General features: G+C 42.7%; 1 protein-coding gene across 4 annotated transcripts in view; it reads left to right on the top strand.

Moving 5' to 3' along the window:
- Positions 1 to 805: 805 nt before the first annotated feature.
- The window catches only part of rtn4b (reticulon 4b), a 13,868-nt gene continuing 3,496 nt past the window's right edge, over positions 806 to 11,177 (top strand). The window contains exons 1-4 of one of the 4 annotated variants that reach the window (XM_052572411.1): positions 806 to 1,174; positions 1,226 to 1,757; positions 4,942 to 4,998; positions 6,014 to 7,267. In XM_052572411.1, the coding sequence (XP_052428371.1) occupies positions 926 to 1,174; positions 1,226 to 1,757; positions 4,942 to 4,998; positions 6,014 to 7,267 (2,092 nt within the window). In that variant the 5' untranslated portion in view covers positions 806 to 925. Of the gene's footprint in view, positions 1,758 to 4,941; positions 4,999 to 6,013; positions 7,268 to 10,641; positions 10,775 to 11,177 lie in introns of those variants that run through there. The other 3 variants (XM_052572410.1, XM_052572412.1, XM_052572413.1) reach the window with 3 other exon arrangements.

Here is an 11,177-nt window from a genome sequence, read left to right as displayed (position 1 = left end):
CACTTTTATTCTGAACATCATAGGCTTTAATATGCAGTCATGAACACTTGATAACCAGAACATCACTGTGAATGTGTCATTTTAAGCAAATTAGGTAATTACGGGAATACTTCTTCCACTCCCTTACTCCCAGCAGTGTGTGTGTGTGTGTGTGTGTGTGTGTGTGTGTGATCGAGTGTGTGTGTGTGTGTGTGTGTGTGAGAGAGAGAGAGAAACTGGCTCTGAGCTGTGCTATCTTATAGTTGTGCTATAAAGTAATATACTAATCACCAGCATTCAGAGATCAGACTGTACGTGTGCATATTACTGTACACACACGGATGGCATGCGCACCTATCTGAAAAATGACCTGTGAGATATATGTGCAGCACATGTGGGATACATTTACATTTATATATAGTTCTGTCTACACAGCACAACATACTACACCAAACACACAGCCTATACACAGCTTCTTTCTTTCTTTCATTTAATATTAAACAAATAATACAATAGAAAGAAAAAATAACCGGGTGAACTGGATGAAATCAGGATGATCTGATATTCACAACTGTCCGTGCTGCTCAGATTAAATGCGTCCTGCTCTGTTTCAGTAGAATCAGTTTAGTGTGTTTGTGTGTTTACTGTGGTGCACGTCTGTAATGAGGTTAAACCTAAAGCACAGCACAAAGAGCCAACATGTGGGGGAAAAAAGTGCATAGAACAGATTATGGGCGGGGCTTAGCGCGCTTCTGCTTGTCGATTGGCCACTCGTTACATCACTCAACCGTGGCGTTTACTGATTGGTCAAGAAATTCTCCTCAGTATTCCGCTTAGTCACTTTGGCGGAGTCTGTGTGAACTTCAGCTGCGTTGAGCTCTGCTGCGGAAAACTGTCATCTCTCAGCCGCAACACTCGAGTCTGGAGCATCAAGAGCAGATTCCAGATGGAAGAAGCAGATAAAGTGTCCTCCACTGCACCCGATGATGGAGCTCCGCGCGGTATCATCACGAATGAAGCCGCTGCAATCGCTCCGACGCCGGCAGACGAGACGCAGCGCAGCGCGGAGGAGGATCCACCGGAGAACACTGACCTTACCACTCCAGAGATAACTAGTGCTCCACAGATTACTGAGATAACTAACCTTACCACTCCAGAGATAACTAGTGCTCCACAGATGACTGAGATAACTAACCTTAACACTGCAGAGATAACTAGTGCTCCAAAGATGACTGAGATAACTAACGTTAGTGCTCCACAAACAACTGAAGAAACTATTCTTCCACAGAAAACTGAGGTAACAAGTGCTCCACAGACTGAGATAACTAGTGCTGCTCAGATGACTGAGATAACTAACGTTACTAAGGCAGAGATAACTAGTGCTCCACAGAAAGCTGAAGAAACGATTATTCCACAGACGTCTGAAGTAACGGCTCCACAGCAGACTGAGGTAACTAGTACTGCACAGAAGACTGAAGAAACTATTAACGCCAGTGCTCCACAGAAGAGTGAAGAAAGCGTGACTGTTACCCAGATAGCTGAGATAAGCAGCACTTGGCAGATTACTGAGGAAACTAGTCCTCCAGAGCCAGCAGGAGACAGCTTTACTCCAGCAGCGGCAGCAGAGACTCCTGGAGCCCCGTCCTCCTGTGAGCCGGAGCCGAGGGAGGAGAGCGGATCCCCGCGGGAGGAGGAGGAGGAGACTCCCCCAGCATCTCACCCCGAGCCGGAGAACCGCACACACGCCTCGTCTGAGCACCGAGAGCCGTCACCATCCCGTGAGTATCGCGCTGTCCCTGCCTCGATGCGGCTGTTCTGCATCACCGCTGGCGATAATCACACGCTTCATGCTGTTTTTGGAGTATTAGACTGAATTATTGTGTGATTTTTAGACGGCGTTATTATTGTGTGAGTATTCGACAGTATTATTGTGTGATTATTAGACGATATTGTTGTGATTTTTAGAGGGCGTTATTATTGTGTGAGTATTAGACATTATTAATATTGTGTGAGTATTCGACGGTACTGATGGGATTTTTAGAGGGCGTTATTATTGTGTGAGTATTCGACAGTAGTATTGTTTGAGTATTAGCCAGTATGATTGTGAATGTAGTCGGTGTGGCCCAGCTCCTCATGAGACAAAGACACGCAGAGACGGGAGCATTCAGTCTAGAGATTATATTTCATATGTATATTTGTGTTAGTTGTTCATTTAAGGCTTCAAGTATATTTATATAAACATCTATCTATCTATTAAATGATGTTTTTATGTTTATTTATATATGACTTTATGTCTGCAGTATATATAGAGAGAGCATTAGATGATTGCATGTGAAGATCTTTACACAGAGCTGGGTAGTAACTGATTACATCAGGGTTTTTCCTGCATCTCAGTGTTTTTCATTCAAAGCCTTTGATCATTTGATGAGGTTTATAGGTGATGTAAAGGAGGTTTTGAGAGCCCCTCCATGCCCCAGAGGACACGCCCCACAGATCTCCGAGCCTGGTGCATTTTGAATGCAGCTTCCAAAAGACAAAAATATCTGAATAATATTTTTTATATTTGATAGAATGACACGGGTCTGATGTGTTGCTAAACTCAGATCTGTGTTCACTGGCTGGTGCTGAGCCAGAGACGGAGGTGTTTTTACAGCGTTGCACATTATAACCAATCACAGACGATTCTGTTGAGCTTATGAATGCAATGACCAATCAGAGGCGTCTAGATGAGTCATCGCTGAAACACCAGAGTAATGTTCTCACTGCGCTAGTCGCTGACTGAATTCTGCTCTCTGGCCAGTTAATTCAATCAGAAACAACGAAGCGCAGATGTATTTACGATGTAAGAGATTCGTTCCACCCTGTAAACCGCTTCAGATTTTAATGGGAGATTTTGAGAGTGCTTGAACTCTGGCCAGACTGAAGTCAATGATAATGTTATTTGATAATTAAATCAAGCCTCTACATTGTGATTAAATCACTTACATATGCAACTAAAGGTTCACTCTGGGTGACTAAATGGTGTCTAGTATTAGCCCGTGTGTGAGCTGGAGGCTAAGTATAAGTTTAGCACAGATATATTTTCATTCTAGTGCTTTAGAGTTCTCTCTATCTTTCAGTTCCTCTGAATGGATGTGCAGTGCACCTGTATTAGACGAACAGTGAACGCTAATGTAAAGGTGCACGACTCGCGAGAGTCTTACATACATGCAGAACTAACACGTGACATGTAAACAATATTGTTTGTTGCATTTTCTTGTCAAAATAACAGAGTTCCTTTTGGATTTAAGAACTGCTGTTTTTTCTGGTAGTGGGCGGAGCTAATGCGCAAACAACGATCTCATTGGCTGGCACTCACCTCATCCCTGTTTTGATTTCAGCGAATCAGTTTGAGTGAACATTATTGTGATGGTCACTGATACAGTAGTACAGTAAAACATTTAGATGATGTGAATGAAACTTTATAATGTTTCACTTGATTATACATTTAGTCAGGAATTATAGTTTGGAAAAAGTCCAACTAGTAAAATGTGTACATTTTGTGTGAAAACTAATACAAGTAGATAAATAAAAAAAGACGTACTCATGTTTATGATCTCTGCTGGAGCTTAAATAAGTGTTACCCTGGCTTTAGTTACAAAAAATAAAGCCTCTTTCACACAGCACGTTGGTCCTGGAAAATTTCTGGATTGCCTTCTGTGTGAACGCAGACAAGCAAAGAGTGTGTCGTAGTGATGGTGCACGTTATCACGCGACTCTTTTACCAGATGTTTTGAAGCAGATCAACATTAGCGAATAAACAAATATGTGCAAACTGTGATGAAGCAGAGATCAGTTAGTTCCTCACTATCTGTGCTGAAGCTGAGATCGTTCACCAGCTTCAGTGAAAGTTAACGTGTCTAGTGTTTTCTACTCGTACAGTACACCTCACGCCCTGATGTCACGTGTCGTTACGGGTCGTGTGTGAACGCATAAAATCTAGTGCCCCGGGAACAACTGCTGGAACACATTACCTGTGTATTATCCAGAATCACCGTGTGAAAGGGGCTTATGATTCCCAATGCACACAAACTTCCCAGGTTACCGCACCGGACGTAAACACACGAAGAACATCTGCAGAACTGCTCTGAGAGTCAATTCATGAGTATCTGACCTTTTATTGTGGCCAGCCTAAGACACACCTGTGCAATAATCATGCTGTGTAATCAGATCTTGATATGCCACACCTGTGAGGAGTAAAGGAGAAGTGCTCACGAACACAGATTTAGACAGATTTGTGAACAATTGTTCACAAATTCAGTTCAGCTCATGAAAAATGGGGGCAAAAACAAAACTGTTGCATTTATAATTTTGTTCAGTGTATATGGTTTCCAAATTTTAATTCAAATTACTAAAGTTCTATCATTAAATGAAAATTTTTCACTTTCCCCTTTCTCTCTCTCTCTCTCTCTCTTCCTCACACACACACACACTTTCATGGTTTGATGCTTGACGAAGTGGAAATAAAACTAGCTTGCTGTAAAGATGCTGTCATGTTAAACCCGTAGCACTTAAGTAGTTTGATTATATTCTCTGCTCAAACGAATTCAGATGTCATTCTGCACTTCTCGAAGCTTCAGAAGGAGTGTAAGTGTTGTTGAAAAACCTTTGATATGACTGTGCACTGGGTAAAGCTGTAGGCTGCTGATTTTATTCTGTATAGATTAGTAAACCATGCAAAAACACAGTGTCATTTTCACCATTTTAATTTACTATTTTTAATATAATAAATAGTTTTTAATTTCTACCACAAAAAAACAGCTCCTGCTGCTACACTCCTAAAGCGGATGTTTGTCGCGCTAGCCTTGGATGTTTTGAGAGACGGACCCTGATTCAGACGGCAGTCCCTGTGAAGGTGTAACTGATCTCTGAGCAGGGCTTGAGCCAGTGTTGTGTGTAACTCCTCTCCTCACTGTTTTTCAGGTGAACCCGAACCCTCTGCTGCTGCCGTCGCTCCTGCTCTCCTTCAGTTTTCTTCAGGTACGTTTCAGCTTTGCTGCTGTGTTGTCATGTTGCCGTTTGATTGTTTGCATTCAGGGTGACATTTGACCAGTGGTGAGTGATGTAAATGTAATCTCTTGTCAGTTAACAATTGAAGTAATCTAATCAGAACAAGTAGTGACAGACTTGCTTGATTTTCACTGAACTGGACTAGGGTTGTCATGAGACCAGTACCAGTGAACTGTTGATTTTCAGTCATAGTAATGCCACTATAAAGACTGAACTGCACTTAAGCACATTCCATCATTTTGAACTCGACTAACTCAAGATGCTTGTATAAATAGTGACATTAAGACCATGATGTCTTGTTGTTTGGACTGTGAGCTCCTCCGGGTTCAGTCGGATCATATCCGGTGGCAGATTCGGACGTTTCTGTGCTTGGAGGAGGTCATGTATCAGGAAGGTTTCAAAGCAGCATCTGTATAACATTACTGACATTACTGACATTCACAAGCCAAGCCTTCTCTAAAATACCATTGGTAACTACGGCACCCATGTACCAAATTGAGTTTACTTCCAATAGCATGGGAAAACTGCATTATTGTGATCTTTTTCTGGTATTAAAACACTGGCACTTTTGACAGCCCTAATGCAGAGTCAGTCCTGCTGTATAATGTGATCCTGGAATGGATGAAATGCTTGTTGTGAGTCTTGATTTGAAAGCTTTCAAATGGTGGATTGTTCTGCATTCCTCCTGTTTTCCCTTGTAGCGAGAGAAGCCTATGATGCTTTGCATCAGCTTATCTTTACAGCAAGCCTCAGTTAGCGTCATCATATTTAATTATTTCACTGCAGATATGTATAAATAGATTTTAGAGAGAAAAGCAGATGCTTTTACTGAAGAAGAAATGGTCTAGAAATATGATCAAGCTCTTGCGAATCAGAATCTCACCTTCAGTAGTCATAAATGAGTTTAGTTTGAAGACTGTGAATCCTCACAGGATCATCCATGTTCCAGGCTCTGGTTAACCACAGTCTCACTCTGATCCCGCAGACCACTGCGATTATCCACCAGTAGCTTCACGGGCCAGCGCTAGTCTTGCTATGGATCCGTTGGGACATAAGGACTCGGCAGCATTCGACCCGGATGTGCTGAGCCAGTCTGATGATGACTTCACGTTCGAAACGAAAAAGAGTCCATTCCAGGCATTCCCCCCCATGAGTGATGGTCTCGAGGAGACCACCGCTGCCAGGAGATCAGTGGAGGTGTCTGAGAGTCCGTCTCCAGACCTGGTGCAGGACGCGTACGAGGATGGCCATGTGCCACCAGAGGAGCTCAAACCAGAGACCGATGCTGATGCGCCAGTCTCTCTTTCGAATGCACTATCCGACCTTTTTTCAAACATCAACATGGCATCTGACGACAGACCAACATCTCTCCCAGATATTCTCAAATCTTCTCCGCTGAACCCTGAAAAACTGGACTCGGGCTCATCAGAAGGAAGCCCTGATTTCAGCCCAGTTCACAAAAGTGTGGACGATTCCCCAAATTCCCCATTCCCTGTTAACAATACCTTTGAGTTTGACTGCAAGAACTTGCTGCTGAAAGAGATGGCTGAGGAGACGGAGGCCAGAGCTGTGGAGAGGGCAAAGCTGGAGGCGGAGAACAACTCCAAGCAAAGTTTCACTGCTTTTGATCTTGTGAAAGAGACCGACGTGCCTCCGAAGAGCGATGATGTTCTGGAGGACAAAGAGGTGACCAGCCAGACCGCAGTTCAGACGGCTGACCGATTTGAGTGTCTCGGCTTCCCCGGGGAGCCATCAGATTCTGAAAGTCTGTCTGCAGACTCCTTCTCTCCGGTGCTGGATGCAGTCACGCAGGAGCGGCGAGCCACCCAGGGGGCGATGGACACTGCTGAGGAGGCATCGGAGCAGGAGGTTTCGTCTGAAGAGTTCGAGTTTGTTGAGCGGCCTCCACGAGCGGCCACTGAGGAGTTTCTGGAAATGCAAGATAGCCTGGCCTTCAGTAAACCCTCAGAGATGTCACAGGATGAAGACGGATCTCCTAAACTTGAGCCTCAGGAGGCAGCAGATCACACGCCTACGATCGAAGCTGCAGACCAAAAAAGCTCTTTCCATATCCTCACCCAGGCATCAGACAAACCTTGTCCTGTGAGAGGTAAAGCGGTCCTGGAGTCTGATATCCAGGACCTCTCCCCAGCTCCTGTAATCTGTCCTCCAGAGGATAAACCTGGATCTGAGGAGAAGGAAGCTGAAGGCAGCATGTGTGATCTGAGCGCAGCGGCAGGTAAATTCAGCTCAGACCGCCATCTTCACCGGACCTTTTCATTTACCCATCATTTTCTGTCCGTGTACCTTCATCATTTGTGTTTTGTCCTTTATTCCCTTCATTGTCGTGTGTCTCATGCATCTCATCTTTGGCATGGCATGATGTTGGGTTATGACTCTGTTTGCTTGATCACCTTTCCCTTTGATTTGTTCAGTGTCCCACCAACAGTGTCCCAATATAACAATACAATTGGTTTATGATTGACTACTTGCTGTCATATTGCAATCAGGATTATTTTTTCACATATAAATGTGAGCATTAGTGAATGGATTGACTGTAGTAGCGTTGAGGGTTCATACGAGGCTCTTTTCAGCATGTTTTTCAGCCGTGATGAAGCACTGCAGCAGGAAGAGCTGGATCACTGTTTACAGAGCACTAACACTGCTCATTAGTCTCAGTCAGAATGGACTTTACACCCGCTCTTGCAGGTTTGTCAAGAGTATAGATGGAGAGCGTGCAGTTTGAGCGGGAGTGTCTGTTCACACATTTATAGTGTGGATTCAGATTCGTAAATTCAGTATGTGTAGCTGTACAGGTGTGCTAAAAATATTGTCTGTGATATCGTAATTAGTTTTTTTAACGATGTGCAATTCTCGACACTCGTGTATTTAGCAAAAAACTATCAAAATGCACCTACAGAGAGCAAGCATTCATGATATGATGTATAGTAGGTTAGACTAGCACATGTGCGCGTGCTGGGATTGTGCGATATTGAAGAAAAATGCGATATGCGATGCCTTGTTAAAAAATGCGATATTGGATATGCGATACCATATTGCTTAAAGTGTATCAATTTCAATTATATCTTAAAATATTTAAATTTAGATTAATCTTTGTTATAGCTGTTTTGTTGTTTGATTTAACATCAGTGACCTATTCAGCAGCACGTATTTATATTCCTTTAAATCCGACCGCAAGGATCCAGTGTAATGATACACATCTGATTTCTTTCTCAGCTGTTTACATTCATTTAAAATATAACCTACTGCTTTTACGAGAATGATCATTGAGACTGGTATTATTTAAGTAATTCTGTGTGTATGTGTCCGTTCAAATATGAGAAGATGCGAAAGATAAATTAACTCTTTGTGTTGGCGCGCCGTCTCTGTGTGCATGCATGCGCTTTGGACATGTGCTTCAGACCTGAAGAGACGCTGTGCAAGATGCGAAAAATAATTCCAAACACAGCACTGTTTTGTGTCTCTGAGCAACATGACAGTGTTTTGTTTCTGAATTAATCAACCTAGGGTTAAACAGTGTGTGAACCAGGGGCGCTGCCAGGAATTTTGGGCCCTATGACAAAGAAATCTAATTGGGCCCCCTCTGCGCAGCTGTTGTCTCCACATCTCTAGGACCTAACGGTCCCATCAAAAGCTTTACATAACTCTAATCAAAGGCTTGCAACTGTCTTGCTGCTTGTAGTTCAGTACTAGTGCTAGCACAGTATTTACTGCTGGTGATTTGTAAATGCAAGTCTGCATACAGTATGCAGTTCACCATAAAAATGTCCTTAAAGCAACACTACAAAACATTTTTTACCTTAAAATAATGTTTCCAAAATCGTTTGAGTGGTTCATCAAGTCGTAACGGGGTGAAAGGCACGTATGCCTCCCTGGAGTCACAGTGGTAGCTAATTTATATGTAGTTTTCAAATTAAAATAATCATTAATTCTTCTCTCTTTAGACCAAATCATTTAAGCTTGTGAGAAATTTCAATCAAGGAATACATTTGGAAAATCTTGGATAAATTATGACAATTTTCATTTTATATATATTAAAGAAGCACAATAAGACAAAAACAATAGAGATACAAATTAAACTCATTTTTCAGATACTGTAGGTTTTACTTAACATGTATACATTAACGTCTTTTGTTGGTTAAAATTTATGACATAGGTGTCTAATTTGGAATGCTGTCCTTTTAAGAAGGAAGGCATGCATTAAATATTGACACACATTGTTTTCACACACCTGTTCACGTTCACTTAATCCATAACCTACTGTATTTACGATAAACATGTGGACTGTTGTGTGTGTATTTGAGCGCTGAGGAAATGGAGAGTGCGCGTGCGGGGAGAGAGAGAGAGAGAGAGAGAGAGAGAGAGAGAGAGAGCACTTCTATCAGCGTGACTCTGCCTATTCACTCACTTTAAGCTAATTGACAACGAATTGTGACTCCCAGGAAAAAGGGGGCGTCTGGTCACCTCATCCCTACCCCTTCGGGTGCTGAGGCCATTGTTTCAGATCGCTAGTTCACGTTTTATTAGTCCATCCATCCACTGCGGCTGTTATACTGACTAGATACTATACAAACGGCCCTTATCCGATCGCAATCCAATGACCGTGAGCACATTTTGAAAGACAGTAGCCTATAGGATGCATTCTGAGTGTCCGGTAGTCCTCAAATAACATTATAGTCCAGTCTCGTCTAGTTAACGAAAACGCTGCATTAATCTCGTCATCAGATATTATTTTTAGCTCATCAACATTAGTCTTAGTCACATAAAAAATGTTCGTTAGGGATATTTTTCGTCGTTGTCTTCGTTAACGAAATTAACACTGCTAGCGTGCCGTGCATTGATTGACTGTCTGCAACTAACTAAACAGCGTCAGTGATGAGCGCGCTAAGCAGGACCAAACCATTTCATGCAGATACAGGGGGTGGTCCGTCAATATGGAGGTTTTATTTTTTGGTCAATGGTGATATTTAACTTTTATTGCCAAAATAAATAAAATCAAAGACCTTATTAATTTTATTATTATTTTAAATATACTCAATGATGATGGTTTATATAGTGTATAATATAATAAAAAAAAATTAAATTAGTTTTTACCTATTTGTTGGGTCAGGGGCTCTCGGAATTGTCCTAACTTCCCCCGCGCTATACGGCGCCCATGGTGTGAACACATCTAAACCCCTCTTCAGACGCAGCTTCTGTTTTTCTCTGCACTGCAAACATTTTAGTTGATACTGATTTAATTTGCTTGGTAACAGCCCAACTGTCTTATTATTCTAACTGACTGATTACGTGTAGGAATTTGATGAGATGATACAGATTTTTATTAAATGGCTTTATAAAGGTTAAAATACCCATAAAACGTACAAATCAATTTAGACTTATTGGAAAATAATATTTTTTATTACTGCTGTGAGCTGACCACCACACAGAACATGAAGAAGATCAAAATCTTGAGGAGTCAGCGGTCCACGGCAAGATATCAGCACAGTAACACACGCAGATAAATATAGTCTAATTATAGTTATCGATAAAATCCCAGAAAGTTGAGATTATTTTGTAGGTGGTGTGTGAGTGGAGCTGTGTTTCACGTTTAGCCGAGTGGTGTGTTTATCTCCTCCTCCTCCTCTCGCTGCTATAACTGTGCTCTGATCTCCTGATCTCCAGTCACTGTGACACCGCAGCATGGAGCAGACGTCTGAGCCCGCGCTGCACTGGAAGCACAAGGGTACAGCAGCACTCTCTCACTCACTTCTGACGCTGGAGTGCTGTTCCTTCAGCTGCGCTGTTCGTGTGTGTGTGTGTGTGTGTGTGTCTGACGCTGTGCTGTCCGTAGCGTTCTGGAGACGAGGAGTTGAGCGTGAGTTTGAATGCAGGGCTTGAGCAGAGAGTGCTGCGGTGACAGAGCTGACCTGTGCTCCTGGAGAGAGTCAGTATCACACAGATAATCTGGACAAAGGTCCTGGGTGCGGTGGGGCAGGAGTATTCCTTGTTAATGATTTGCTGCTGTGTCTTGTAAAATGTTAAACCAGTGCGTGAGTCAGCTCCAGCGTGGTCTAACATAGGTCTGGAGCCAGGCGCCTGTCTGCTGGACTTTAGCAGATGATTGTGAGGTGATGAGCTCATCGTGT

Source organism: Carassius gibelio, chromosome B13, assembly GCF_023724105.1.
Source record: "Carassius gibelio isolate Cgi1373 ecotype wild population from Czech Republic chromosome B13, carGib1.2-hapl.c, whole genome shotgun sequence".
NCBI classification, from domain to species: domain Eukaryota; kingdom Metazoa; phylum Chordata; class Actinopteri; order Cypriniformes; family Cyprinidae; genus Carassius; species Carassius gibelio.
This window is presented reverse-complemented; position numbering and strand designations above follow the sequence as displayed.